This window comes from Drosophila santomea, chromosome 3R, assembly GCF_016746245.2.
Source record: "Drosophila santomea strain STO CAGO 1482 chromosome 3R, Prin_Dsan_1.1, whole genome shotgun sequence".
Taxonomy (NCBI): Eukaryota; Metazoa; Arthropoda; class Insecta; order Diptera; family Drosophilidae; genus Drosophila; species Drosophila santomea.
Genome location: NC_053019.2, coordinates 17,455,204 through 17,481,253, shown reverse-complemented (window position 1 = coordinate 17,481,253; position 26,050 = coordinate 17,455,204). Strand labels below are relative to the sequence as shown.

Sequence of the window (26,050 nt, the reverse complement as noted above, 5' to 3'; positions counted from 1 at the left end):
GAACTGGCAGCACTAGCAGCTAAGGCCTTCCGTTCGTCTAGGATGATTTGGTTTTGATTAGGAGTGCTCTGTTTCTCAGCTTTTTTCATTCTTCGACTTCTCCTCGGCAGGCGAAGTTTTTTGATAAGAATTAAAGAAGCAGAAAGCAAGGTCGAGAACTGGGTCGGATCTGGATATAATCATGTACTTGGGTCCGGGGGAATTTAGAAGTACGGTGTTAGGATTTTTAATCCCCCATCTTGGTGTTGCTGTTATATACATACATGACCCGTAGGTTATTTCTCAGTTCTTCAGATTCAATAGCATTGGTTCTAATGGTAGATATTAAGAGTGGTTGTTGGTTTGGGTAGATTGCTTAATGAGTTTTGGGTTTGCTTGGCGAAACTGATCTCAAGAAGAGCTGGATTGTGACTGAAATAAAGATATAAATGTTCCATTGTGAAGATCACTTGAAAAAACTCGAAAAATTAGACACAATACGAATAATATATTACAATCCGAATTTCTTTTCGTTTCTTGTAAAGCAATATAAATTGATTTAAGCATTACAAAGCAAAAGTTGCAAAAGAGATTGAGTCAACGACATAATGTGGCTTATAACTGAAGAATGTGTAAATGGGTGTGTTGGTGGGATAGCGATTAGTAACGCCTGTTGTTGTTGTTGCGACCGCGATTTCGGTTGCCCCCACCGCCTCCGCCGCCGTTCCCAGGACCGGCGTTGTTGTTGTTGCCCCGCCGACGACGTTGGCCACCTCGTTCCCGATCGTTGAATCCATCCGCGCCACTGTTGATAAAGCCATTGGATCCATTGCCATTGCCTCCAGGATTGCCATTGTTTGACCACGGGGCATTTGAAGCCCAGGGATTGGGCCTGCCCCCTGATTGGTCCCTCTCCCGTTCACGACCGCGCTCCCGCTGACTGTCGCGCTCTCCGTCTCGTTCCCGTTCGCGCTCCCTATCCCTTTGCTCTAGCGGCGGTTCGTCCACAAACTCCGTGTTGGGTTGCTGTGCTTTCGATGCGACTAGTGACTGTAGGAAGGGCTTTTTCAGTTGCATTAATTCTCGAACGCACACCAACTGGGCGTTATGCTGACGTGGTTCGAAGCGGGACTTCTTAGTGGGCGGGGAAACCACCTCCCCACGTGCCTCCACTGTGGGAGATACAGATCTGGACCTATCTCTCACTGGAACTACATCATTAAGCTCCTCCAGCTTTCCAGCGTCAATATACTTGTTGAGAAACTCAGCTCCCTGACGGATAGCTGCCATAAGTCGAGAGTCCGGGTGCACACGAATAAACCGGTTGTACACGAGGACCCCGACAATGGTTTGGGGATCGAGTCCGTTAAGCATGCCGCTGGCCAAGATGCCCTCCATTGTGTTCTCGCTGATTTGCTGGTGGTTCAGTCCGCTTGTGGTGTCCTTGGCCTCGCGGGCGGCCAGCTCCTCGTGAATGCTGAGCACGCTGGGATCGTCCGCTCTCCTGGGACCTGCCCAGTTCACCTGGAAGTTGCGGGGAATGGGCTTGCTGTACGGGACCTTTTTTTCCCGGTCGCGGTCATTTATTGCTTTGGTAGGATCCAAATCCAAGCCAGGAATGAAGCCTTTGTCGGCAGTTAAACTTTCAGTAAACTCTACCCGGTCCTCGGGTCCCATTCCCGGTATAATTGCATCATCTGTTTGGAAAAAAGAGTATATAATAATATGGTTTTTTACAAAATAAGGGGTAACAGACCGTATTCACACTCGTCCAGGGCAGCGAGGCTAGCAGGCAATGTGTTTAGATTGTATTTGTCTCTCATTAGATCTCCCGGTCTGTTCCTCGTCCAGAATTTGATCGTATGATCATTGGAGCCAGAGCACAGAATGTGACCCAGCGGATGCCAGGCAAGAGTCCAAACAATGCTGTCATGTGCCGTCTCCACACAGCCGATCTCCTTATCGGTACTGTAAGCGAAGAATGTCATCAATCCAGTTAACTTTTAAGCAATAGGAGGCTAGGACCCACCCAACATTCCAAAACAAAATGGAACCATCGGAGCCGCCAGAGCAAAAGAGGCCCTCGTGTATGGGATGCCAGGATACAGAGCTGGCCTCCTTCTTGTGCCCACGGAAGACCTGAACCTCCTCCCTGAGGTTGCGGATGTCGAAGAGCTTGAGCAGATGATCTCTGGACGCGGTGACCAGCCAGTTGCCATTGTCGTTCCATTTCAGATCCATTACGGTGGATTTGTGGGCGTGTCTATGACGATTGAATAAAATGAATATTTAGTAATGTGCGGTAGAAACCAAGATGCGGTTTGAGTACTCACAAAGTAGCGAGGGCAATGCCGCTCTTGGGATCCCAAATTTTGATGGGCTGCTGGTTGTCCTTACTTCCGCTGACGATCATTCCCTTTTGTGGATGCCAGTGCACGCACTTGACGTCAGCTCCGTGGCCTTATTGAAATACATAGTTAAGCTCGATGCTCTGTATTGTGACCCCCCACTAAATCTCACCTCGTAGCACTCGCTCCTCCTGACACCGCATGAAGTCCCATATCCTCAGGGTCCCGTCGTCGCTGCCGCTGACAAACTTGCTGTCCGTAGGACTGAAACTGCATTTGGTGGATTGCATTGGAGAGTGTTAGAACGTAACAAATCACGAATTGAAGAATGATCATGAGTGTGGGCGATGCTAGTTTGATTAATTGATAGTTTGAAATCCGGGAAAACGTTTCATTTTTTCGGTACGTGAAGTATAAGCTCACAATAATACAAAGCAAAGAGTGCGTAAGACACAAGTACTGCAAAAAATCGGTCTAAAATTGAGCAGAAGCATTTAATTACATGAAACCATTTTTATATTTCCACTCCTATTCTATACAAATTCTATTAAAGTTGTGTACCAGTGGTTTAAATATACACATAAAATACATAAAATCTTTATTATTTGCATTGCCTGTTGAATAGTTGAGTGCATTAAAAATCACCAAATATTTTTTTTTATAAAAAGTAAATTGTTTCCATATATAACTTGTATGTAATGTAAAGATGTGGCCGATTTAGTTGATCTGTTTGATAGATCGGTGTTGTCCTTACGCCAAGATTATGCGACAGTCTTGAGAAAGAAAACACTCAAACCCCCGATTTTTCGAACAATCAGTGCACAATGCATTTTATTTATTTTTAATGTTGTGACCGCGGAAATAAAATTGTGCAGGGGTTTCTTGTGTTCTTAGTCAGATGGTTTTATTGTTAGCTTTTCTCAATATTGCATTTGTATCATTTTACTTTCAGTCTTTTTATTTCTTTTCATTTTTATTGATATATCACAGAAGAGTTCGCGGCTTACAACATACTTAAGCCTTTTTGTTCTAGTGGAGGAGAGGTTAAAACGTATTTAGCCAAAAAGGCGAAACTGATATCTATATGGCATGTTGCTATATTGACGGCTTTATTGATATGTATTTGCAACAGCCCTGTAAGGAACCGATCCACTATGTTGATTAGGCAACAAAAATACCTAAAACGGCCAAAGCGACCCAAACTAAATGAACTATGTGAGCAACGAGAATCTGGCTTTGGTTTTGTCTTGGTCGGCTGGCGGCATCCGCTATAAAATGGTAAATACATTCGACAATTACAATTAAATGGCTATACCTTATTCCCCTAATCGCCTCCTTGTGCGCCTGGTACATCTTCACGTTGTTCATGTTGGACTGCCAGTACTTAACATAGCCGCCATGGTCGCCGGTCACCATCCAGCTGTCGTTGTGCGACCACACCATCGTGCGTACAGAAATGTCGTGGGCCTGTTTGAGAACATTAGATTAGACGTGATCCCACGGGATCTGATGACAGAAACCCACCTGCAGAATGGTCTCGAAATTGAAGGTTAGTCCGTTCCATAACGTAAACTCGCCGGAACTGGCCCCGGTAACTAAGCGTCTACCCTCCGGCGTCCAGGCCAATGTGAAAATCGGGCATCGCATCTTATTTGTAGCCGTCTTTACGAACCTTGTGGTCACTGCGTTTGAGGGATTGTCCAAGTAAGCTGAGGGCGGCACCATATGGGGCACATAAATGCTGTCCGGCTGTAAGGCCAGGCGGTCCCGATAATCACGCTGGTATAATCGGTTCTAAGGAAAAGAAAGTATATTTTTGAAACGATAAAAAGGACTAACAATACATATCACAGCGAAAGAGACAATAAATGTTTCTTATAAATCTATATTTCTAACGTAACATATTTCCTCCATTTAAAGCCTCCATTTACTCATAGTTTATACCGGAAATAAGAAATTTTATCCTACATATGGACAGAAGCCATATTAAATCTGATACCTACATATTTGGTGTATATATTATAAAGGATTTTATAACTTTAAACCGATTAAAAAAGTTACATGGTTACGTCCTCCACTAATAACTACACATCTGCTGATCTAATAATAATTAAAATTTGTGACACAGATTGCAAATTTTTTAAGTGCTTCAAAATTTAAAACACCGATAATTCCCAACCACCTCTTTGCTACTAATAAACCGAGACTTCACAGCAAATCTTCCTGCATTCTGTTTGAACCTAGGGAATCACCTCCAGCGCCTTGATGATCGACGCGTTGTAGTCAACCGTCTTTCGCATTACACTTTTCCGCAGCCGCTTGCCGTCGAAGTCGTCCTGGGACATTCCGAAAGGCCGCTGGAAGCCGCCGGGCATGAAGGGTTTGAATTGGTTGTATCCGTGCTTGTTGGATCCATGGTGCTGATGGAACCGATAGTGCTGGCCGCCCATGTTTGGCGGGGGCAGCGATGTAAAGTTGGTGGCCAGGGCAGAGGGTGCTGTGAGCAGCTGCGGTGGCGGCTGGGATACGTCCATGTTACTGATGTTTTGTTCAATGCCTCTTTTCCCGCTTGGCTGCAGAAATAATTCTTCGCCCGCACACAAACACACACAGATGCAAAAGTAGAGAACATATTAGTTGGCTGTTTTTATCCGCGCAAAGCTCTACTTACTCGTATTTTCTAGAGTGTTGGCATTGGCGCGGTGGTGGGTGCACTAATGCATAGGCTAAGTAACTTAAACAACCTGCAAACCGCCGCGTTGCAAATAACTTGTAACTTTTGCCGAACAACGCGAATTAGAGCAGTTCACAGCGAAACGCGGACACCAGCGTGTGCCATCTGCGATAAATGGCTTCGATTGCAATGTTATCGATTCCTAACAGTACTGTTTTACTGTTCCTGTTATTTATACTCATATACAGTGCCTTACACAATTAAATTTCCTGGTTGCTTTTGTTTTTCCTTTGCATATTATTCTTAGAGTTGTTTTGTTTATTTTGAAATGATTGAATGAATCTTAAATGTTTCTGAAGTACCAAACTAATTAATTGTAAACATGCAAACAATATTTAAACAATATTTCGGTATATCCGATATTTTTATTTACTAACAACAAATGGTATTCTATATCAGCATTAAATAAAGAATACATTTTCTTATAATAATAATATATATTTTGGAAACCCGGCATGTTGAATGCATTAATGAGCAATTCGAAAAGTTATATTTAATCCTACAAATTTTAAACTTTAAGAAAATAAAAAGGATACGTTAATAACAAAACATATTTAAATTATTTTATGTCGTACTGTTTTCACAGAGAATTACAGTAAAGTGCAGAAAATAAAATACAATAAAAATATTTTTCAATCGATTCGAATAAAAATTCAAATAAAAATAAGTTGTTCATTTTGATAGTGATAGGCATGCAAGGCTTTCTATTGCGGGCATTCAAATTAAAAAACACATACGACTGAATTAGAAGTTACCAGCTCAAATATTCAATAAATATATCGTATTTTCGATATTTAGCAGATAAATATATCGCTTAAATTATCAACATCCCTACTGGCAACCCTGCTCCGTTTTAATGGCGACCGGACCGACTTGCTGCCTACTACGTGTTTGAGATAGAAGATATTTTTGTAGCCCATTCTAGAGCGTTCCCAAAGCCACTCCAACTTCGTGGAGAGTGGAAATTGTTGTCAAAACACTATTTGTCAATCCGTGCGCTGCCGCCATACTCCCGTCGATTTTAATCCCCGTTTCCCACACCCGGACCTCTGGAGAAAAGTGTGTGTCTGTGTCCCAAAGTGCCTAAAATTTCGTTTTGCCCCGTTGCTGGCTCGTGAAGTCAAATACCCATAATGGCAAGACTCACAAAGGTCTACAACACGGACGACGATGACTCCAGTTACGTTGGTCGCAGAAACTTGCCTCTGGTGGCTGGCGATAAGTTAATGGTAAGCATATATCCGCACCGATTTCCGCTATATGTACGGCCATCCAAAGAAAATGACTGCCAGTAGAGAGAACCCACACACACACACAACAGAGACGGCCGCTGTGCGTGTGTGCGTGCACTTGGTCCAAAAACTTTCATAACACGTCGGATTGTTATGTGTAAGTGGCGGATGGCGATGTGTGGGTTCGGTTCTAGTTGGTGTGTAATCATGCGTTTATTAATTGAACTTGAGCTGCGATTCTGCACCTGCCACCACCCGCCGAACTTTTCTTCATCCGCCTCCCTGTCCGCGTCCGCCATGTTGCTGGAAAGTCCAACAACACAAACCTGTTTGTATGGACTCATATGCACCCCCACGCCATCTGTTGAGGCGATCTCTCAGGCCAAGATTCTCTGTCCAAAATCTCCTTATACCGGTTGCACACCCAAACGCATTTGCTATCGATACGTATGAAGCGCATTTTTCCCAGTTTCCAGAGCTACGTTAGTTTTTCAAACGAACAGCTGTTTTTTGTTTTGTAATGTATGTTTTCTCGGATTGTTAATTAATTAAATATTATAATAGTACTGACGGCTATTTGACTCCTATGTTATGTGATACCGTAAAATGACAGTAGATTGGTCCTATTTATAATTTTAGTTACAGCGTTGTTTTTGCGGTATGTAATGTATTGGAGCAATACTCACGATACCATTTATTATAACTGGCCCTAATTATATTTTCCACTTTCTCCGCAGATGCTCATGGACCTGAATAGCAAAGGACTAGTAATCGACAGTCCGCTGATCCGTGGACGTGACTTGGAGGAGTTCTCACGCAAATTTAAACTGCTCACAGAGGCGGAGCGCCGGCAGTCGCTAGAGATCGACAGCACCAGTTTCATGGAAGTCCTCAATCAGTGCGTCCAGTGTGTCGGCTGCCGTAGACGCGTTGAGCGGCTGTTTCACCAACTAACCGAGACGGGGCACCGAACACTCGATCCGCTGGAACTGCGCCCCACCGCCACCCTAGGCATTGTGGAGGAGAAGCTTAAGACTCCGCAGGCACTGGGAACGCTGCTTTACCGGCACCATGAGGTTCTCAATAACCTGCTGGACAACAAACTGCGGAACAAGACGCGCTGCGTTCTCCATTCGCTAGACGCCTTCCGTGCCAAACCCTTTTCGGAGACCTGGCGAGAGGTGTGGTCCGCCATGAAGAGTAACTGCCGCAACGAGCTAACCATCATCGAGACAAAGGAACTGCACGACGTGCTGGAGAACTACCTGAAGAAACACAAGTTTTGCTCTGGCTGCCGTACAAAGGTGAGACACAAGATGTATAAATTAACGTCGAAATGTGATTCAAAGGGCAGAAGTGGGCGCGGCCAAAAATATGTTTGGAAAATCCAGAGAAATTTACAAGACTAACAAAAATGTGGAAAAATGTAAACAGTAATTTTACTAAAAAACTTTTTATTTTTTTTCTTGCAGATTGAGCGCGCCTACAAAATACTAATTGGTGAAATATCTTCTAAGGAGAAGGGTTACGCGGCCCAGTTGTACGCTCATATTCGGAAGTGCGTGCCCGACCAGCACATCCACGTGACCACAAACAAGATAGAGTTCCTGGACGCTCTGATCAAGCGGGCCGAGCCCGAAGTTAACGGTAGCTACTCAAAACTGCGCGAGCGCCACGCTAAGACACTGGAAATTGCCCAGGAAGAGGTGCTGACCTGCGTGGGCATGATTATGTACGAACGACTGCGTCGCATTTACGTCAGTTTGCGGGAGGAGGAGCGCGCCTGCCAGGTGCTGGCCGCTGTGGGTGTTCATGCCCTTTGCCGCAGCTTTGACACGTTCGTGGAGCAGAAGCAGGGAATTAGCAATCTGGAGCTACTCTACCAGGAGATCAGCCGAGCGGAGAGGGCCAAGCAGATCAAGCGCGAGCAGAAGAAGCTTAAGAAAAAGAAGAAGAAGGACGAGAAGAAGAACATGCTGCATCGACAGTGCGAGGATACCGAGGCCAATGAGTCCGACGAGGAGGAAGAAGAGTTGCGGAAGGCGCAAGATCTGGAGGAGGAGACTCAGGTGCAGCATGGTGAGCTAAGCGATCCAGGTGCGGACGATGGCATCGTTATAGAGACACCGCACCCGGAGCCCGAACCCGAGCTCACGTCCAAGCCAACGAAATCGAAACCGAAGAAGCAATCGAAGAAAAAAAAGCAGAAGAAAGCGGCAACCGCAAAGTTAGGTAACCCAAAGCAGATGCAGGCCATGGCTACGGTCCAACCGCTGGACGACGATCACCTAGACGTGTCCAGTTGCATTTTGTCAAACATCGCCAAAACGGTTGGCGATAAGTGCGAGGATTGCCTGGTAACCATGCCTAACTGCCAGTGCGAGCAGGATGTGCGCGATTCTGGATACGGCAGCGATCCACCTTCTCACGCCGACTCTAGGACATCCAGCGCGGTTTCATCACCAGAAGGCTCGGAAGTGTCCTGCTCAGATGGGCTGTGTAATCACGACGTCAACGACGAGGACTCAGACGACTTGCTTTTCTACAGTCATCAGTCGCAGTTGGATCACAAGTTTTCATTGTTGCAGATGTGGGTGAGTCACTTTAAAAGATAGGAAATGGTTAAAAAATAATATTTATATAATTATTGTTAATGTGGACGCAATATCAAAATGAATCTAATTTAACTTAATTAATTTCAGGACGACTTCGACGAATACGACGACAAGGACGAGGAGATCTATTACATTCCCCAGGAGGTAGTTTTGGCATTCAAGTGCCACCGAGAACAAGTGCAGCGAAAGCGAGAGGAACTCCGCGCAAAGCTGCGCGCCAACTTCGAGCGGCTGTGCCTACAGCATGGCGTTCAGACGCAAGTGCAGAAATCAAAACGGGCGACTTCTGCACTGGTTGGCCAATAAAACGCATTGAACCGTTGTAGTTATTCAGTCGACCGAGGCGATTTAAAAAAATCCGCCCGGGTGCATTCAAAGTACATGTAATTTTTTGTTTTTGAAATAAATGAAGTATACAAGTTACAACTATCGGCGTTAAATATTTTAAAATCTTTAGCAATTTCGGCAGTCCTCGTGAAAAGGTTCGAGAGTGCGCAAGTCTCTCCACGTCGGAGGCAGTCCATGAACTACGAATTTCCCACAACGCTTGCATGGTTCCAGGAACAGTTTTATATGACTGTTTAGCCAGGTCACATAGCTTTTTACTGCCAGATCGGGTAGCGTTGGCGAGAAGAAGTGCAGCATGGCTGAGTGAGCGTGCTCCTGGACTTTGCGGAACACCTCGTAACGTGACTCGGCCCAAAGGTCGTCATGCTCCAGTGGCTCATCAAATCCCTTAACCGTAACCCACTCTATGAGCACTCCTTTGAAGACAATAGCCGCCTTCATCACGTTGCTTATTGTCACGATGGCGACAGCGTTTGTGCCAAAGGGACGGTAAATCCTGTACGACGTATGCGGTGGAGTGTTGATCTCACTCAGGAGCTTATCTATATGGCTAAGGATCAGACAGAGATGGAAGTAATGATTTAAGTAAAGCTTCACACTAAAGTTCTACACTTAAAACGATTTTTTGAACTTCCATACGAACTACTACAAAATAATCGCTATTTATATGTTAGTCTCACTTTATACTTACTCTGGATCGTTGTTGAAGGACGAGAAGGGCAGTCGCTGGCGCTTCTGGGAGCAGTAATTATAGGAGCGCCTCAGCGTGTTCTGGTTGAGATTGTTGAAGGCTAGGAAGCTGTGGTCGTGCACCTTGTCTATCCACTTGTAGCTGTTTACTAATTGAGGGTACAGCGCCTGTCGATCCTGAGAAGTCTCCTGCGCCAGATAGGCAGTGTTTCCGAGAGAATAGGGTGTTGGGGGCACCTGCAGCCCATTGATAAGCTGCTCTACCTCACTGAAAGTGGTTTAGTGCATATGTATTCTCCATTGGAAAAAGATAAAGTGCTCACTAACCGCAATTGCGAGTTGATGGCTCCGAATCTTTCCTGAAAGTCATGTACGAATTTATTCCGGCTCTCCTCGCCGCCCTCCCCATCGGTTCCATCGGCCAAGTGCTCAAAGCACTGCCTTACGTTGGATCGTAGGTTCTTTACGGCAGTTAGAGTGGAATTTAACTTATCCATAACGATAATTCTCGATCCGGCTAAACAAATGTTTACGTTATTTTCTATGCGAATGCTAATAGAGATGGGAGGTAACAGCTAGTGATGAGACGAAAATACTCAGGGCTTTGCATATAAAATAGGGTACCTTCTGTTCTAAGAAATATGCTTGTAATTAACAACTATTTGGTAACTTTAATATTTATCGGCAACGTTTACTAATAAAATATTATTAATGGAAAACACAAAAATAATGTATTCCTAAGTTATAGGGGAAGCATCCCACCACTTGACAAAGTCCATCTCTAGCGCAACTATCGCAGGCTGTTCAGTATTTTTATACACCACCCGATTTTTGGCATTTTCCAGCTATTCTGCTCGAATTAAGGCTGTACACAAATCGAACTTCTGATCCAATCCAATGCCATTCAACGCTCGTCTGCGATTGTTGAAAGTTTAAATAAACTAATCGGCGCACAAAATACTGTCACCATGGGCAATAAATCGTCGCTTTTCCTGCGGAACGAGGAGATCGCTCAAATCCAGGAGGAGACTGGCTGTGAGTACGATTTCTGGGCGAGATGTGATAACCTTGTGCCCTTTTAACCGGAGACTTTTAACCCGCCGCACTAAAATCAAATACGCACTTGGATATAAATAAATTGGGCCACGAGCAACGCAAATAACAACATCACAGAGGAGTGTTAAAAGCTTTTTGGGTCTAAGACCATGGCCATTGATTGCTGAAATGGATTCCATTCGTCATTTCTATAAAAATTCCAAAATTCCAAAACATGTATGTGTAATGCTTTAATTAACGCCGTTGAAATTATGCAGAACTGCGTCTGAACGATCTGTGCCCGCCTTATATAAGACGTATATACACAAATGGTTTCCAGCAAAACCAATTTGCATTAAAATTGCACATGCACTTCTCGCATGACATCATTTGCTATATATATGAGTGGGGGTGTGGGCAAAAGTCGGTGCCTATCACCAATACTGGCTGTCAATTATCTAGTGTCCAAAACCGTGTAATTTCAATATTCCGGCCGCGATAACCGCACAATTGAAATTGCCACCGCATTGGAACTTGTATCCAACGTTCAACCAGCTAGTATCAGCTAAGATGATAAGGTGTTCGCTCTTATCAGCTAGATTTTATAGCCACTAATTCCGAATGGGCTCGGACTCATGGACACACCCGTTTACGGTTCCGTTCGACGATTTTCATGGCAAAACAAATTTATCTGAACAGTATCGTACAACAAATTGGAATTGTGTTCCCAAGCTGTAAACCACTGACTTATCATTAATAATCATGCAATGTAATAACGAATATAACATTATACTTTTCGCTGATAAATTATTTTTCAATTCATTTTTCAGTCACCCCCAACCAAATTGAGCGACTTTACTCCCGCTTCACCTCTTTGGATCGCAACGATTGCGGAACCCTGTCCCGGGAGGATCTGATGCGAATCCCGGAACTAGCCATTAATCCGCTGTGCGAGCGAATAGTTCACTCCTTCTTTGCTGAGAGCAATGACGATCGGGTGAACTTCCGGCAGTTCATGAACGTACTGGCGCACTTTCGCCCGCTGAGGGATAACAAGCAGAGCAAGCTCAACAGCCGAGAGGAGAAGCTAAAGTTCGCCTTCAAGATGTACGATCTGGATGACGATGGTGTGATCAGCAGAGACGAGCTACTGTCCATTCTGCACATGATGGTAGGGGCGAACATAAGCCAGGACCAGTTGGTCAGCATTGCGGAGAGGACGATCCTGGAGGCAGACCTTTGCTGCCAGGGTAAGATCTCGTTCGAAGACTTCTGCAAAGCTCTGGACCGCACCGACGTGGACCAGAAGATGTCTATACGGTTTCTCAACTAAGCTGGATTTAGGGATCACGAGGAAAAATCAAGCTTCATAGTCAGTGTGTACCAAATAGTTTAGAATGAAGTAAGTCGAGAGGCATTCCGGCGGGTTTCTGAGACCTCTGATGATTTAAAAACAGTGGTTGTTGTTCTTATTATACCAGAAGTGTTTTTTGAACATTTAAGAGTTTCAATTTAATAAAAGTGTTGCACATTTTTTTAAACCTCTGAAATTTGCATGAAGCTTGTCTAGGGTATTATAGTTTTGAGGTCATTATTTGTTTTGATCACAGGTGCTACTGACACCTTGACAAATAGATCCAATTGTTTGGTATCTCACTGTTTAATGTGTCCGGAAATCTGATGAAATATTAATGATAAAAAAAAAAAAACTTGTTTTATTTCTAAATTTCCAAATTAGTGTTAAAAGTCTTGTAGGTTCCTGAAGAACGCGCCGGATATATTTGTATTAGTAGTTAAAGAAAGATATGCAGATTTCATTTTGTTATTACCTTGTTTTTATAATTACAAACTCATTCCACTCAACGTAAATTATAACCTTGTGTTCATCTGCTTACGAATAAAAGCAACGCGGATTAACATAATTTGAATAGTTTATTGCGTTATCAGACGATCAATTGGAATAAAGTTGGTGTGTAATTGTAATTGCATTGCCTGGACCAAAGATTCCAGGAGTCGTTCGCCGTTTTTGACTTCGCCAGGAAAGAAAGCGCCTGAAACTAGAACCAGAGTCTATTTATGTGGTGGTGGACACAGCCAGCTTCTTTAGGTGTTCCATGAACAGCTGCAGCGATACGTCATCCGTGAGCACTGGAGCACCGCCATCCTGTCGAGATAATATCCAAAAAATTAGTCATACGATGGGAGGGGCGGGGTTGGGCCAAGTGGAGAGGAAAGAAATGAGAAAGGGCTACAAACACCGAAAAGGTTCCAACACCAAAAGCCACGTATAATGTACGCATTACAATAAATCATGTTTGAAATTATTAAATACATGACAGTACTAAATAAGAGTGGATTTAAAATGCAGTTTGGACTTAAACCATTAATTTTCCCTAATATTCCAAATAACTAAATTTCCCAGTTTAGGTGTTAAAAGATAAACAAAAATGTACTACCGTGACTTGACCAATAGGCGCCTGCGATTGACAAAGGAGCGGTTACAGGTACGGATTATACAATGAGAGAAACAAAACCAACATAAAACGAGATAAGATCAAATTTTCGATGACGTAAAAATACGCACTGCAAAGATCAAACAAATGTGGCCAATTGCTGGCCATTGCTACGAGACTCACCTGCCCGTAGGCGTACATGTTGTTGTGCGTCTGCGATGGGTTGACCTTGGACAGGAGGAAGCGGGCCTGGGATCCGCCGTGCTCCGTATCGATGTAGCGAGGCATGGGGAAGCGCGTTTGGAGAATCTCTTGCGCATCATCCACCGGCGCTTGTAGCAGCTGCTTGAAGTTCTCATACTCGGGCATGTCCTGGTATTTTAGAGCTCGCCACTGGGCGATAGTCTCGCCGTGGTAAATTAGAATCTGGAAAAACGTGTCCATCAGGAGGATGCGATCCGCCTGGATCGAAGCCGTATCGAGGAGCACCGGCTCTGGAGGGCCGTTGAACGAGTAGCTGTAGAGAATCGGTTGGATCATGATCAGCGATTGGGTGAGGTCCTCGCGCATTAGCATGTGTCGATAGAATGTGGTCTCGTCGGGTGAGTTGTTGAAGACCTGCAGGAACTGCGAGCGACGCAGGTGGTACATGAATTGCGGGAAAAGGCTAAAGTTCTGCGACAGCCTGAAGCTGTTGGGATCGTCCTTTGAGTACTCGCCGAACTTTTGACACTGCAAAAGCAGAAAAGATAAAGGGATTATTTTGGGCATATATGAGAAATTGGGAACAAAAATAATAACTGTGGGCGTGAAAGTTTTGGGCGGTTCTTCTGGATGAGATACAAGTCATTTAAGCAAATGTTACACAAACAAATTACCAGACGAATCAACTGACGATCAACCCAGCGCAGAATATCTGGTCCTTCGTCAGTCTCCGCACGATAAACGACCATACGGGCCATCAGAACTGCGGCAGCCTCCTGATCGAAGCCGGCGCTGATGTGGTGCACGTTCGAGGTGGCATCGGCCCAACTAAAAAGAGATTGAAACACTTAGAAAACTCTTGGTTGATTACAGGCAAAACATACTTTCTAGCCAGTGTGGTAACTCGGATTCGACGCTGTCCACTTGGATGCTGGTACTGCGTAATGAACTGTATGCAACCACGCCCGCCCTGTGGAATGGGGGCTGCATGCTGGTTGACCACCTCAAAGAAGTATGCCACCGTGGAGCTGGGATTCAGTGTGCACAGCTTCCACTGCACCGTATTGCCCATGCCGATCTCCACATCCGACACCGACGGGCTCTTCACATTCAGCGACACACACGAGCCGATCCCACCGGAGATCTTTAGCTCGCGCGAGCACTTCACCTCCAGCGTTGCATTGAAGGCCATCTTCAAGTCGTTGCGACCATCACGTGCAAACACGCGTTGGAATGTCTGCTTGAAGAGCGATGAGTTGAACGAATCGCCCATAACCATGTGTCCGCCAGTGGAGTTGCATAGTTGCTTCATCTCTAGCAGGCCCGTTTGATCCAGTGCACACGAGTATATGTCGACACTATGCCCGTTGGTGGCTGCCCGCAGGGCCAAGGCATCATAGTGTTTGATAGCCTTCTTCATAAAACGGACGTTGTCCTTGTGGATGTCGTGATGCGAACGGATCGGGTGCTTCAGCTCGTCGTCGACCACCTGGCCGGGGCCCTGGGAGCAAGGGCCACCCACGAATGTCATAATGCGGCCGCCCGTATTGGGGTAGGTGCACTCCAACAGACCAACCGCAATAGAGAGGGCGGCTCCAGTGGAGCGCAGGTAACGCTTGCCCTGCGGCACCGGCCAAGGATCGCGCTGCAACTCGCTAAGCAGATCGCCCAGTGCCGCGTCGCACTGGCCGATCGGCTGCAAGAAGCGATGGGCGGGCGGCACAGGGGCTGTTGCTCCAGCCGGCTGGCCAGGCAGCTGCTGTTGTTGCTGCGGCCCCGGAGCCGCTCCACGCTTAATTCCGAGCATATCCTGCACCTGCTTGGCAGTCAGGTCCTTGGTGCCGCGGAACACGTAGCTCTTAGAGCACCCTTCGGCGCCCAGCTCGTGCACCTGTATCATTTTTCCGAATGTTATCAGACCCACGAGAGCATTGGATGGCAGCAGACTTAGCGACATTTGCAACGAATCCTTTAGGGCGTCTAGCTCGTCCTCGTCCATACAGGTGTCAACCAGAAAAATGAAGACGGGCGGCATCGTGGGGGCCCGGGTAATAGTATATTCAATAGTACTGAATCCAGGAATCAGTTCCGCTGGTTGGTGCTGCTCTGATATGGCTGCATATTGTGGGGGAAACTGAAAAAATTACTGTCATTCAATGCCGCAGAGGGTTTAAAGATCACCATTGGGCTCACCGGGTTGCGCTGAAAACAGAAGTTGCACACCCACAACTTGGCACGGTAGTCGACCTGGCACAGGGGATTCAGGATGGCTCTGCAGTTGCTACGGGTGCACAAGACCGGCTCATATTGAATAGGCGGCAGGTCGGGGCGCTCTTTCAAAGGCTGGTAAAGACAAGCCAGGGGCACCACCAGCCTACTGGCTTCGATGCGACTTGAGGGCCACACATTCCACGTCAGACGCACCCCGTCGCGGTCTTCGTTCTGCTGGATGAACTCCTCGTATGTGGTCATAGCCGCAACACTTAAATGTACTTCTTAAATGGGAAAAACCCTGTCAGACCACTGCCAATTGGAAAAATCGCTCGGCCACGTCACGAATTGACAGCTAGTCGTGACACCTTTTCTGCTGGTGACAGAAAAAATGCTTACGCGAAGGTAAACAAATTCGCGAGAAGAGTTTTTAAGATGATTATTAAATGCAATCACTCACTTTAAGAACAATTTATAAAAACGTACAAAACGTAGAAACCAAGACTACGAACTATTATAGAATTTTCAGTGCAAACGTTGCAGATCAGGGAAGATAGTTTTCAAACGATACTATCGCATGGGCGCGATGAGCTTTATTTAAAAATGAAAAATAAAAATCAACAAGAAGGGAGTAATAAATATGTTTAAATAATTTTATGCTATTGGTATGGGTTGACTCGCTAATTACTCAGTTCATTTTCTGTTTGCTTTTTACTATTCAACGAGTATATATAATAGAAATATTGATATATTCTTAAATGCATAAATTTTGGAATGCCGTTTATCGTTTTCCTTTTTGTCTTAACTATTTCCTAACCATGATTTAACACATCATCTATCGATTGCCATCGATTGCAAACTATCGCCCCGGGGAATGCATCCCTGGTGCAGCTGTTTACTCGGAGCTGTGTGTGTGTGTGTGTGTATTTTTTAGAGTTGGGTTGTTTCTAAGATGGCGACGAAAAAAACGCGTCTTCTTATGTGAAAAATGCAATCATAACAACTCGATTTTTTTGCTAATAAATGTGCGCTAATTTGGAACAGGACCATTGAAAAACAGTGCTAAACGTGTGCCGAGTGTTTTGCATGTAAAAGTTTTGGTGCGGGAGTGTAATGAAAATGGCCACAAATATGTATCGAGTCGGAGGTGAGAAAAAATTTCCCGTACCCGCTTTTCTATCATGTTTCGTTATCGGCGCCGCCGTTTCACAGTGTGCGTGTGCGTTTCAGCGTATATGTTGTGTGTCCAGTGTGTGCGTATGCGTGTGTGTTGTGTCTGAGAAGGGCTTTCCAACAATAACGAAAGTGCATTTTAATTGCCAAAAACCCTTTAGTGGTAGTCCCAACACACGTGTATATGTATGTGTTATCAATCCCAAGAACCATCCGCCCAAAAGGAGAGACTTTTTCAATTTCTTTAAAACTTCTGTGGGGGAGGGGGCACTGCTTTTGTGCCGCAGCTGCAGCAAGTGTTTTCGACGTGTTCCAACCGATAGGCATTAACTTATGCTCTGGGTGTATGCGTATGTGTGTATTTTAGGGCTAGGGAACTGAATTGCATTTGAATTTGGATTTGCCGAATTGTGACCTCTCCAGCGTGTGTGTTTGTTTGACTGTGGGCGAAAGTGTATCTCACTTTTGGGTGAGCCCACCCGCTTTGTTGTGTTTTCATATGCTAATGAGCTTTTGAGCATCTTCCCCCACCTTACGCGTCCCCTCCTCACTCTGTTTAACGCACTTTTTGTCAACCATCTCGCTCGCACTCGAGCGGTGACGTTATTGTGGTGTCTTCACCTGATTTTCGCAAGTGTGTGTGTGTGTGTTCTTTCGAAATGCAAACAAGCTCGGTCAGATACGCAAGCTTTCAATTAACGGAATCAAAATAAATAATAATGGCATATGTATATACTTGTCGAATTATCTGCTCTATTATTGTCTCCATCGGCGTTTTTTGTTTCCCGTTTTTTAATGGCCACGCACACAGTCACACACCTTCGGCGATGCTTTCTCACTGCCTCCACACTTTCTTTTTCATCTCTCTCCATTTATCTATGTATCTGCATCCCAAAATGTATCAGAAATGCACACGATGTATGTATGTATAGTATATACACATATATATGGAATTTCTTTTTATGTTTTTGTAATGGTCACCGACAGGTTCCGCTGCAGTTGTTGTAGTTATATGGATGGATAGCCCCATTTGTATTTAATTGCGTTTTAGCTTGTAGTGGTGGCCGTCGCAGTTAAGTGAATCGCATGTATGGGCGCTTACCTATGAATGACGTATGAATGAAGTTGCAGTACTCCCGTTCCTTGCCCTGCTTGTATCAGCCAGCCACTTCAAGACTCTACTCTTTTCAGACTATGTTTACGTTGAGACAGCGCCGAACAGTCCCTACTTAATTCGACGCATCGAGGAGCTGAACAAAAACCAAACCGGCAATGTGGAAGCGAAGGTCATGTGCTTCTACCGCCGCCGGGATCTGCCCAATCCGCTCGTGCAATTGGCCGACAAACACCAACGTGAGTAGAGAACCCCTGTTCCCCAAAAACCGCATCAACATCTTGCGTTACGTTACCCCTAAGTGTGTATATTTTTTGTCAACAAAGTGAGGTTATGTTGCCAAGAGTCGTTGTCGTGGCCTTCAAACAAGTTAAAAGTTAAAACCTGACGACCAGATCTGCTAAGTACATTCCCCACAAAACAACAAAAAAATGAACCCAGAAGAGGCCACTGTGTGCGCGGTGTAAAGGCATGTGGAAAACCAAACCACCCAACGAACCACCCAGCCCTCCAAACATCCCGTAGCCCTAGTCAAATTTTCTGAGCAACAAGAACCGCAGTGACAACAACTGTGAAGGCAGAGCCAAAACGGATTTCGTCCAGCATCCGTCTCATCCACATAAACGGGCAGTGCAACCACCCTACTTCGAACCAGATGCCCCTATTAAGGGGCCAAATTAAAATCAGGATCAAAAAATAGTCGAAATTTATGTACGTTATTACATTACTTAGATTAACCTACATTTTTTAAGATCTGAGAATGCTTTCGGCACCGATAATGACGCATCGTGGTGCGGTAAGAAAAAAAAAAAATAATGGGCAATACTGAATTATTGAGTTTAACCTTAACCATATGTTATGGTGTCAGTAATTTGTTCTGATGATGTTCGACTGTAATAAGCTGGGCTGCACTGTACCCGTAATGCGGTTGTTGCTGTTTTCGGTTGCTACTAGGCGGTGCGGTGCAGACGTCAATGTGAATGTGATACTTGGTTCGGCTGTAGGTAGACTGGCTGTCTACCTCTGAAAAGCTGCCACACATACCCAACCCCAACCCCAAACCCAAACCCACTGACACTGCTGTTCTGTGTGCACGAAAATGTTCGTCAGAAGTTGGGATCTGCAGGGGATTGAAGGTGGAGTAGGGTGTGTGGAACTATGGCGATGTAGCACACGCAGGGAGGCGCGCTTTGCATTCGTGTATACATACACACACCGACTTCATCCACTGCCACTTGGTCGTTCCAAAAAATTTAAAAAAAACCACGACCAATTGGGCTGAATTTTTGGCTTTGGCCACCCACTCGAATTCGATGCGTGACCGTCGCGAAAATGCGTTTTCCGGAGGCTAACCCCGCACAGCAACCCTCCTCCTGTACTCCCACAAGCCGACATGCGCCAACAATTCCCATTAATGCAGCCCATTAACATCACCGGGCCACTGTCGTCTAGCTTTATTTCTTATTTTATTCATTACGCTCCACGAGCCAGTTTTTATATACTCCAACCCAACGGTTTGGACTTTGTGAACGTGTATTTGAGAAGTAGTTTTCCGAACTCTAAAGCTCAGATACACCTAAAATTTTTTGGGATAAAATTGCTACTGTTTTCTTATAAACTCTTAGTTAGCTTCTGTTTGCTGCCGGAAAGTGTTTTTATTTTTTTTTTTTTGAAAAAATATCAACATTAGTATTTAACTTGAAGCTTGTAACATTATTAAATTAGCTTGGAATAACCACTCTCAGGTGCTAATCACAATGTCAATAGCAGGCCTTGAACCTTGCAGGGGTGTGGAAAGGGTGTAGAAAAACAGATACGCTCGAAAGGCAAACAAATCCCACAACGGCGCAGCCCCACCACCCACTTTTGTATCATATCTATAGCCATCACATAACGCCCAAGCCTTTACCCTCCATCCACCACCCTTCGTCCTCTTCTGGGTGGTCTAGCTTCATCTTCGAAACAAACACAAAATACAAATACACGTACATTGCTTCGACTCTCTTCTGCGACACCGGCGATGCACCCACGCTCGTTTGTCCACCGAGGAGATGGGGTGGTGCTGTTTGCTGCCCTCGCCTTCCGCCCCTTTAGAAATACCAAGCGTACATTTTTTAATCAGCCCAGCGAATTTCCAGGAAATTCATGGGGGTTACTCTCGGATTTTGCAACCCACAAATTCCGGGAAAGCTTGAATGTATATTAAAACGAGTAACGTGTATAAATATACAAGGTTTTGAAAAAGTATTACTTATACAAAGAGAGAAATCATTATAGATAATGTATTTAAATACGTTGGACAAATTGTAAAACAGCCACAAGAAGTCTACTTTAAGGACTACTACTAAGAGGATTCTTTGCTCATCTGTTAAATTTGTGTATCTTGGAAAGTTGTTTCGACTGTTGGCACATGTGTGCAGCTTAATTGGCATTAGCCTTGTACTTTCGAAAATATTCTGCATTTGTTAAAATACATTTGATGGGTCGAAAGCATACTGTCCAGTTTGGATAAATATTTTGGGGATATAGGCCTTGCAAATTGACCCCTGAATACAATTTGTTTTAAATGTTTAGTAAGTTTTCATCAAGAAGGAATATATGGTCGTGAAGCATTCTAACAAGACCAAAATCGTTATGGCCATCCAACATCCTTAGTACATCACAACGACTCTTGGGAAGTTATTTCTAACTCTTTAAAATGCTTTTACTTATAAACATAAGTACTGTCAATAAACGCATTTTTCCAAAACGCAACAAATCATACCTAAATCCTAACCATCTTAAATATAAAATAACGCATCACATCAGTGGCCACCGCCGAGGACTCTCCGTTGGCGACCAAGCTGAAGAAGACCTGGCTCCGCACACCCGTAAGCGAGGAGCAGGCGGCGCAGGCTGTCCTCGATCCCTCAATAGGTACCACTTCCAGCTGATTACTTAAGTACTATCTGCCACTTTCGTAGTCCCGTAGCTCAGAGTCAAGACTTATGCTCTCATTTGTATGTTTAGCATTTTAAGTAGAGCACGATAGTAATTTCTGTAGTGTAGTCAACCTATCTAAGTTGGTAATCCTCATTTAAATTCTATTCTGGCTTATGGAAATATAATTTACTATTAAATGTTAATAATATTACTATTAAAATGATTTAAAAATTGTAATTGTTTTCATTTAAATAGATATCAAGATTTGTACATTTATTTTGGTTACCATCAACCTATTAAATACTCTTAATTTTTAGTATCTTTATAATTATGTAATTTAACATTTTAAAAGTTAATTCAGGCTAATATAATACATTTTAAATCTCCGAACCGGATCGACGTACCTAATGTTTTCTCTGGTTTTTTTAGCTGCCCTGGATGAGGAGCGCACCAGTCCGACGCAAACGTCCGGCGGAGGAGGTTCAGCCACCGGAAATTCCGGCAGCAACAGTGGCGGCACTTCCAACAACAACAGCAGCAGCACTGGCAGCGGAGGAGGAGCGGGTAGCGCCGGAGGTGCAGGAGGCGACGCGGAGAAGGGCGAAGCGTTGACCAGCAAGCAGCGCTACCAGATCAAGCACCGCGAGCTATTTCTGTCACGCCAAGTCGAGTCGATACCCGCCACACAGATTCGAGGCAAGTGCTCGGTGACCCTGCTCAACGAGACGGAGTCCCTGCAGAGCTATCTAAATAAAGACGTAAGTTTCTTGTTTGCTAACATTATGCGCTTTAAAACCCTGACGAAAAAAGTGATTGCTAATGGTTACTAATAAATCGATTCACAGGACACATTCTTCTACTGTCTGGTATTCGATCCAAATCAGAAGACGCTGCTCGCTGACAAGGGCGAGATCCGGGTCGGCAGTCGCTACCAGTGTGATATACCCGCTAAGCTTAAGGACACCGCCACCGACGACCGCAAGCTGGAGGAACTTGAATCGCTGATGTGGACGCCAGAGCACAGTCTGACCGACCGCAAGATCGACCAGTTCCTCGTCGTCTCGCGCTCCATAGGCACTTTTGCCCGAGCCCTCGACTGCAGCAGTTCGGTGAAACAGCCCTCGCTGCACATGTCCGCCGCGGCGGCGAGCAGGGACATCACACTGGTAAGAGACAATTTTGATTTATGGATGGGTTCATGATGGTTTTTAAATGGTGTTTACCTTTCAGTTTCACGCAATGAACATTCTGCACAAGCACGAGTACTCGATTGAGGAGTCTATGTCGTCGCTAGTTCCTTCCACTGGGCCGGTGCTCTGCCGCGATGAAATCGAGGACTGGAGCGCATCGGAGGCGAATCTTTTTGAAGAGGCGCTGGAAAAATATGGCAAAGACTTTAATGATATTCGACAAGATTTCGTAAGTTATAATGCACATTGATTAAGCGTGTAAGAGAGGAGACCTTTTAATGAAATTTAAAATATTAAGATTATTTTTAAATGAAAATTATTTTTTCAGCTGCCTTGGAAAACGCTGAAACAAATCATCGAGTACTACTATATGTGGAAGACCACCGACCGCTACGTGCAGCAAAAGCGAGTGAAGGCCGTCGAGGCGGAGCTGAAGCTCAAGCAGGTCTACATACCGCAGTATAACAACAATGGCAAGGGGAACGGAACGTCTGTGAAGGCTGGCGGAGGAATCTATAATGGAAACACAAACGGGAGCACAGATCTCTCTAACAATGGCAAACCATGCGAATCTTGCGGTACAACAAAATCATCACAGGTTAGCCACTGGGATAATGTTCTTTTATTTAACCATGTTATTATAATTGCCTTTCCGTCCACAGTGGAACTCGGTCAACAGTGGGCACAGTACGTGTCGTCTCTGCCTGAGCTGCTGGGAGTACTGGCGAAGGTACGGCAGTATGAAGTCGGCGACCAAGGCCGATGGTGGCGATGGCGACGCTAAGAAGAAGTCACCATCGGCTGCGTCGACGCCGACAGCCACGTCAGCGGGTTTAGCTACAACGCCGACGGCTGTGGTCGACCTGAATGATGACGAGAAAATCAGTGATCTTACCAATCGTCAGTTGCACAGGTAGGTGCATTCTGAAAGAAAATAGATAAGTAAAATCTAGTAAATCAATAAAAATGTTGGAAATGTTTAAGCGTAATGTCTTCATTATATATAAAATATTACGAAATTTTTTTTAAATCCTAATTTTTTCCTGTTAGAGTTCTTTTAAATTGATATTTTGTCAGGTTATGTTGTTTAACTTTTATTTCATTTACTTGCATACATTTTATACATGATAGGTTTAATTTAACAATTGTATACATATTTTATAAATGAAATTCGTATGGCAATGTAACATTTCTTCGTAATACCTATTAAATTAAAGAAATGCCTGAATGCAGTGCAATTTCGAGATAAAACGAGTAAAACATGCTCTTTTTTATTGTTTTTTTAAGGTTTAATATTAACGTCCGAGTGTATTAAAATTTTTTTTCCTACAGATGTTCTATTGTCAATTGCGGCAAGGAGTTCAAGCTTAAGACCCACCTGGCTCGCCATTATGCGCAAGCGCACGGCATCGCTATCAGCTCCGGATCGCCGCGGCCCATTATGAAAACGCGCACTGCCTTTTACTTGCACACCAATCCCATGACACGGGTGGCGCGTGCCATCTGCCGTAGCATCGTTAAACCGAAGAAGGCGGCGCGACAGAGCGCGTACGCAATAAACGCGATGCTGGTGAAACAGGAATGTAAGTCTCCTCAGCTATGACAGCTCTAATGATCCACTCTTATGTAATATGTTTATCTTTAGTTACAAATCGTATTAGTGGAAAATCACAGGCGGAAATCAAGAAGTTGCTGTTGCTAAAACCCAAGGATCGGGGTAGTGTAACCAAAATTGCCAACCGCCTAGGTGCGCCGGGCAGCGGACCGCATGAATGGCTAGTACTGACGCCCAAGGACAAAATGCCGCTGCCGGCTGTTGTCTCCTTCCCTAAACCTCCGAAAGCGCCCGATGGCAGCTTAGTATATGACCGGGTGCCGAATAAGTCACCCGACGTCGTAGCCGTGCCGGCCGACAAGGACCTCACAATAATTCCCACGCAAGCTACGTCGACGATACGAAAGCGGGCACACGAGGAACAGCAGTTGAATGGCACTGAAGGTGGGTGTTACCTTACATAAGTTTTAAAATTTTAATATACGAATCCGACGTAGTGCGGAAGTTATTGCTTCATATGAAAGCAAAGCATTAAGTTTATATTGTGCTTATATTCTGACTAATTGAGTTCCGTTTTTTGCAGTCACTATAGTTCCCAGCGGACCTCCTGCCAAGCGGCCAAATAAGGATCCCATGCCCTCACACTGTCCCAGTCCTGAGCAGTTTGCGGCTATGATGGCTGCATCTGGACAGCCGCTCTCCAGGCATCATGTGAGTAATACTTTTCTTTTGGCAGGTTTAATTTTAATCGATTTATACATATTCGCCTTTATAGCTCAATGGTAAACAGAAGATTGCGCAGATGGCCCGCGGTGGCAACGGACGCAAGCAGGTTATCAGTTGGATGGATGCGCCGGACGATGTTTACTTTAGAGCTAATGATACACACAAGTGAGTCCTCTGAAAATTAGAATAAAATTATTTGCCTCAACTGGCACTTTAATTAAATTTTTTATTATTTATAATTTATTTAATATATATTTTTTGTACAGAAAAACGAGAAAAATACTCTCCGCCGTGGACCTGCGTCGCGCGGCGCGCAAACCATGGCGCACACTGCCCATTAAACCTGCAGCACCCGAGCCGAGTAGCAGGCCCATTGAATCACAAATCGTTATACTGGACTGACCGTCGCCGGCGAGCAAATTGACAACATCAGCAGCATCGGCAACCAAGTTGTTATCGTCTTCAGCAAATAGATTCGAGCAGCAACACCCTCCATTTCCATACACTATGGATGCACTGCTCAACTAGGAGCATTCTCTGGTTTGACGGGCTTGCCATGTACATACCCCCGCAGCACAAGGCACACAGACGTGTGGACAGGCATTCGACTTAGGATCAGTGTAGTTACAGCATCACTGTATGACAACAGAACAGAAACCGATAGCAACCACAAACCACTTTATTAGCGCTTAAATAGATGTCTTTTTAACAACAAATAGTAAGATAGAAAGTGTTAAGGTCTGTAGTAACAGTATCAGAACGCGAAACAACAAAATATTTATAATTTTTTTATGTATTTGAAATTTAAAATCTGAACACACCGAATGCAAGCTGCACTTTCCTATAAAGGTGTAAGCTTCAACGCGCGAAACTCAAAAGTTCGTTGATTCGTTTAGTACACAGCGCATTTGAAATAATTTTAACATGCATATGTGAGTTTCAGTTCTTCAGATATGTTCTGTCGAACTTTAAAACCGCGCTCTAAAGTTCCACCCTTAATTTCCTAAATCTAGCTAAAACCAGATACGTAATGATGGAAATGAATGGCCTCCGAAAGTTTTAAATATTTTGCTGTCCAGATTTGAATTGTAAGCCGAAAGATATATTTATAATTGTTTGAGCGATATAAATTAGGGAGTGGAGAAATTTAACAATGTTAATGAATGTGACGTGCAAAATTAAGTAATAAAAACACAATGATTTCTGCTGTAACTAAAATGGAACAACGTAAACCACAAACTGTACAGTAAAAATTAAAAGGTTAAATTTCGAATAAAGTGTATTTTTATAATTTATGTAACAAACGAAAGTTTGGTCATTCAAGAGCTATCACAAACACACACAGCCTGCACACACCCCTCACCCACACCCACATGTAGCACATTATTTACGCATATAATTAGTACGAATCTAAGCCGCATATACATTCAAAGTGTATGATTACACGGAGATAGCAAGGAATGTCCAGACTCTAGAGATAGAGCAGCAGGGCAAGCTGAATCCAGCAGAACATCAACAGAA

The 26,050-nt window shown here is 44.4% G+C and overlaps 6 protein-coding genes across 9 annotated transcripts; 3 read left to right on the top strand and 3 right to left on the bottom strand.

Moving 5' to 3' along the window:
- Positions 1-483: 483 nt before the first annotated feature.
- Positions 484-5,222, bottom strand: LOC120451997 (pre-mRNA 3' end processing protein WDR33). Its single transcript, XM_039636025.2, has 9 exons — positions 4,999-5,222; positions 4,580-4,914; positions 3,852-4,121; positions 3,643-3,794; positions 2,500-2,597; positions 2,313-2,439; positions 2,009-2,242; positions 1,736-1,947; positions 484-1,676 (listed from the first exon to the last, which is right to left on the bottom strand). Exons 2-9 carry the CDS (start codon positions 4,859-4,861, stop codon positions 640-642), a joined length of 2,412 nt encoding a protein of 803 aa, XP_039491959.1. The 5' UTR covers positions 4,862-4,914; positions 4,999-5,222; the 3' UTR covers positions 484-639.
- A 680-nt stretch (positions 5,223-5,902) lies between these two features.
- On the top strand, positions 5,903-9,331 carry LOC120452131 (gametogenetin-binding protein 2-like). Its single transcript, XM_039636215.2, has 4 exons — positions 5,903-6,290; positions 7,031-7,597; positions 7,766-8,887; positions 8,996-9,331. Exons 1-4 carry the CDS (start codon positions 6,195-6,197, stop codon positions 9,212-9,214), a joined length of 2,004 nt encoding a protein of 667 aa, XP_039492149.1. The 5' UTR covers positions 5,903-6,194; the 3' UTR covers positions 9,215-9,331.
- LOC120452132 (mediator of RNA polymerase II transcription subunit 27) lies at positions 9,276-10,513 on the bottom strand. The gene is made up of 3 exons (XM_039636216.1): positions 10,274-10,513; positions 9,948-10,214; positions 9,276-9,806 (listed from the first exon to the last, which is right to left on the bottom strand). The coding sequence occupies exons 1-3, from the start codon at positions 10,441-10,443 to the stop codon at positions 9,362-9,364; spliced, it is 882 nt and encodes a 293-aa protein (XP_039492150.1). The 5' UTR covers positions 10,444-10,513; the 3' UTR covers positions 9,276-9,361.
- A 282-nt stretch (positions 10,514-10,795) lies between these two features.
- Positions 10,796-12,522, top strand: LOC120451446 (calcineurin B homologous protein 1). 2 transcript variants are annotated; one of them, XM_039635122.2, is made up of 2 exons: positions 10,796-10,981; positions 11,812-12,522. In XM_039635122.2, exons 1-2 carry the CDS (start codon positions 10,915-10,917, stop codon positions 12,312-12,314), a joined length of 570 nt encoding a protein of 189 aa, XP_039491056.1. In that variant the 5' UTR covers positions 10,796-10,914; the 3' UTR covers positions 12,315-12,522. The 2 variants fall into 2 exon arrangements, with proteins under 2 accessions (XP_039491056.1, XP_039491057.1); XM_039635123.2 differs by lacking the exon at positions 10,796-10,981 and adding an exon at positions 11,729-11,750.
- A 372-nt stretch (positions 12,523-12,894) lies between these two features.
- On the bottom strand, positions 12,895-16,443 carry LOC120451443 (protein transport protein Sec23A). Of its 2 annotated transcripts, XM_039635120.1 has the most exons (7): positions 16,310-16,443; positions 15,832-16,133; positions 14,523-15,772; positions 14,313-14,466; positions 13,618-14,166; positions 13,438-13,458; positions 12,895-13,145 (listed from the first exon to the last, which is right to left on the bottom strand). In XM_039635120.1, exons 2-7 carry the CDS (start codon positions 16,108-16,110, stop codon positions 13,056-13,058), a joined length of 2,343 nt encoding a protein of 780 aa, XP_039491054.1. In that variant the 5' UTR covers positions 16,111-16,133; positions 16,310-16,443; the 3' UTR covers positions 12,895-13,055. The 2 variants fall into 2 exon arrangements, with proteins under 2 accessions (XP_039491054.1, XP_039491055.1); XM_039635121.1 differs by lacking the exon at positions 13,438-13,458 and having other exon boundaries at positions 15,832-16,393.
- Positions 16,444-16,770: 327 nt separating this feature from the next.
- LOC120450800 (metastasis-associated protein MTA3) lies at positions 16,771-25,806 on the top strand. Of its 2 annotated transcripts, XM_039633966.2 has the most exons (13): positions 16,771-16,996; positions 18,214-18,375; positions 20,945-21,052; positions 21,488-21,816; positions 21,904-22,224; positions 22,289-22,477; positions 22,577-22,846; positions 22,911-23,161; positions 23,581-23,831; positions 23,894-24,247; positions 24,387-24,514; positions 24,579-24,694; positions 24,796-25,806. In XM_039633966.2, exons 1-13 carry the CDS (start codon positions 16,963-16,965, stop codon positions 24,929-24,931), a joined length of 2,649 nt encoding a protein of 882 aa, XP_039489900.1. In that variant the 5' UTR covers positions 16,771-16,962; the 3' UTR covers positions 24,932-25,806. The 2 variants fall into 2 exon arrangements, with proteins under 2 accessions (XP_039489900.1, XP_039489901.1); XM_039633967.2 differs by lacking the exon at positions 20,945-21,052.
- Positions 25,807-26,050: the final 244 nt, after the last annotated feature.

Bases quoted from the DNA above. Each gene is read 5' to 3' on its own strand.
- LOC120451997 (XM_039636025.2), bottom strand. From the start codon at position 4,861: ATGGACGTATCCCAGCCGCCACCGCAGCTGCTCACAGCACCCTCTGCC. The intron at 4,122-4,579 runs GTGATTCCCTAG...TCTTTTCCTTAG, and splicing joins CGATCATCAAGGCGCTGGAG to AACCGATTATACCAGCGTGA. The intron at 2,440-2,499 runs GTGAGATTTAGT...TATTTCAATAAG, and splicing joins GGAGGAGCGAGTGCTACGAG to GCCACGGAGCTGACGTCAAG.
- LOC120452131 (XM_039636215.2), top strand. From the start codon at position 6,195: ATGGCAAGACTCACAAAGGTCTACAACACGGACGACGATGACTCCAGT. The intron at 6,291-7,030 runs GTAAGCATATAT...CTTTCTCCGCAG, and splicing joins TGGCTGGCGATAAGTTAATG to ATGCTCATGGACCTGAATAG. The intron at 7,598-7,765 runs GTGAGACACAAG...TTTTTCTTGCAG, and splicing joins GCTCTGGCTGCCGTACAAAG to ATTGAGCGCGCCTACAAAAT.
- LOC120452132 (XM_039636216.1), bottom strand. From the start codon at position 10,443: ATGGATAAGTTAAATTCCACTCTAACTGCCGTAAAGAACCTACGATCC. The intron at 10,215-10,273 runs GTTAGTGAGCAC...AACCACTTTCAG, and splicing joins GCCATCAACTCGCAATTGCG to TGAGGTAGAGCAGCTTATCA. The intron at 9,807-9,947 runs GTAAGTATAAAG...TCTGATCCTTAG, and splicing joins TCCTTCAACAACGATCCAGA to CCATATAGATAAGCTCCTGA.
- LOC120451446 (XM_039635122.2), top strand. From the start codon at position 10,915: ATGGGCAATAAATCGTCGCTTTTCCTGCGGAACGAGGAGATCGCTCAA. The intron at 10,982-11,811 runs GTGAGTACGATT...TTCATTTTTCAG, and splicing joins AATCCAGGAGGAGACTGGCT to TCACCCCCAACCAAATTGAG.
- LOC120451443 (XM_039635120.1), bottom strand. From the start codon at position 16,110: ATGACCACATACGAGGAGTTCATCCAGCAGAACGAAGACCGCGACGGG. The intron at 14,467-14,522 runs GTATGTTTTGCC...ATCTCTTTTTAG, and splicing joins GTTACCACACTGGCTAGAAA to TTGGGCCGATGCCACCTCGA. The intron at 13,146-13,437 runs GTAGTACATTTT...TTATCTCGACAG, and splicing joins CGCCTATTGGTCAAGTCACG to GATGGCGGTGCTCCAGTGCT.
- LOC120450800 (XM_039633966.2), top strand. From the start codon at position 16,963: ATGAAAATGGCCACAAATATGTATCGAGTCGGAG. The intron at 21,053-21,487 runs GTACCACTTCCA...TGGTTTTTTTAG, and splicing joins TGTCCTCGATCCCTCAATAG to CTGCCCTGGATGAGGAGCGC. The intron at 23,162-23,580 runs GTAGGTGCATTC...TTTTTCCTACAG, and splicing joins ACCAATCGTCAGTTGCACAG to ATGTTCTATTGTCAATTGCG.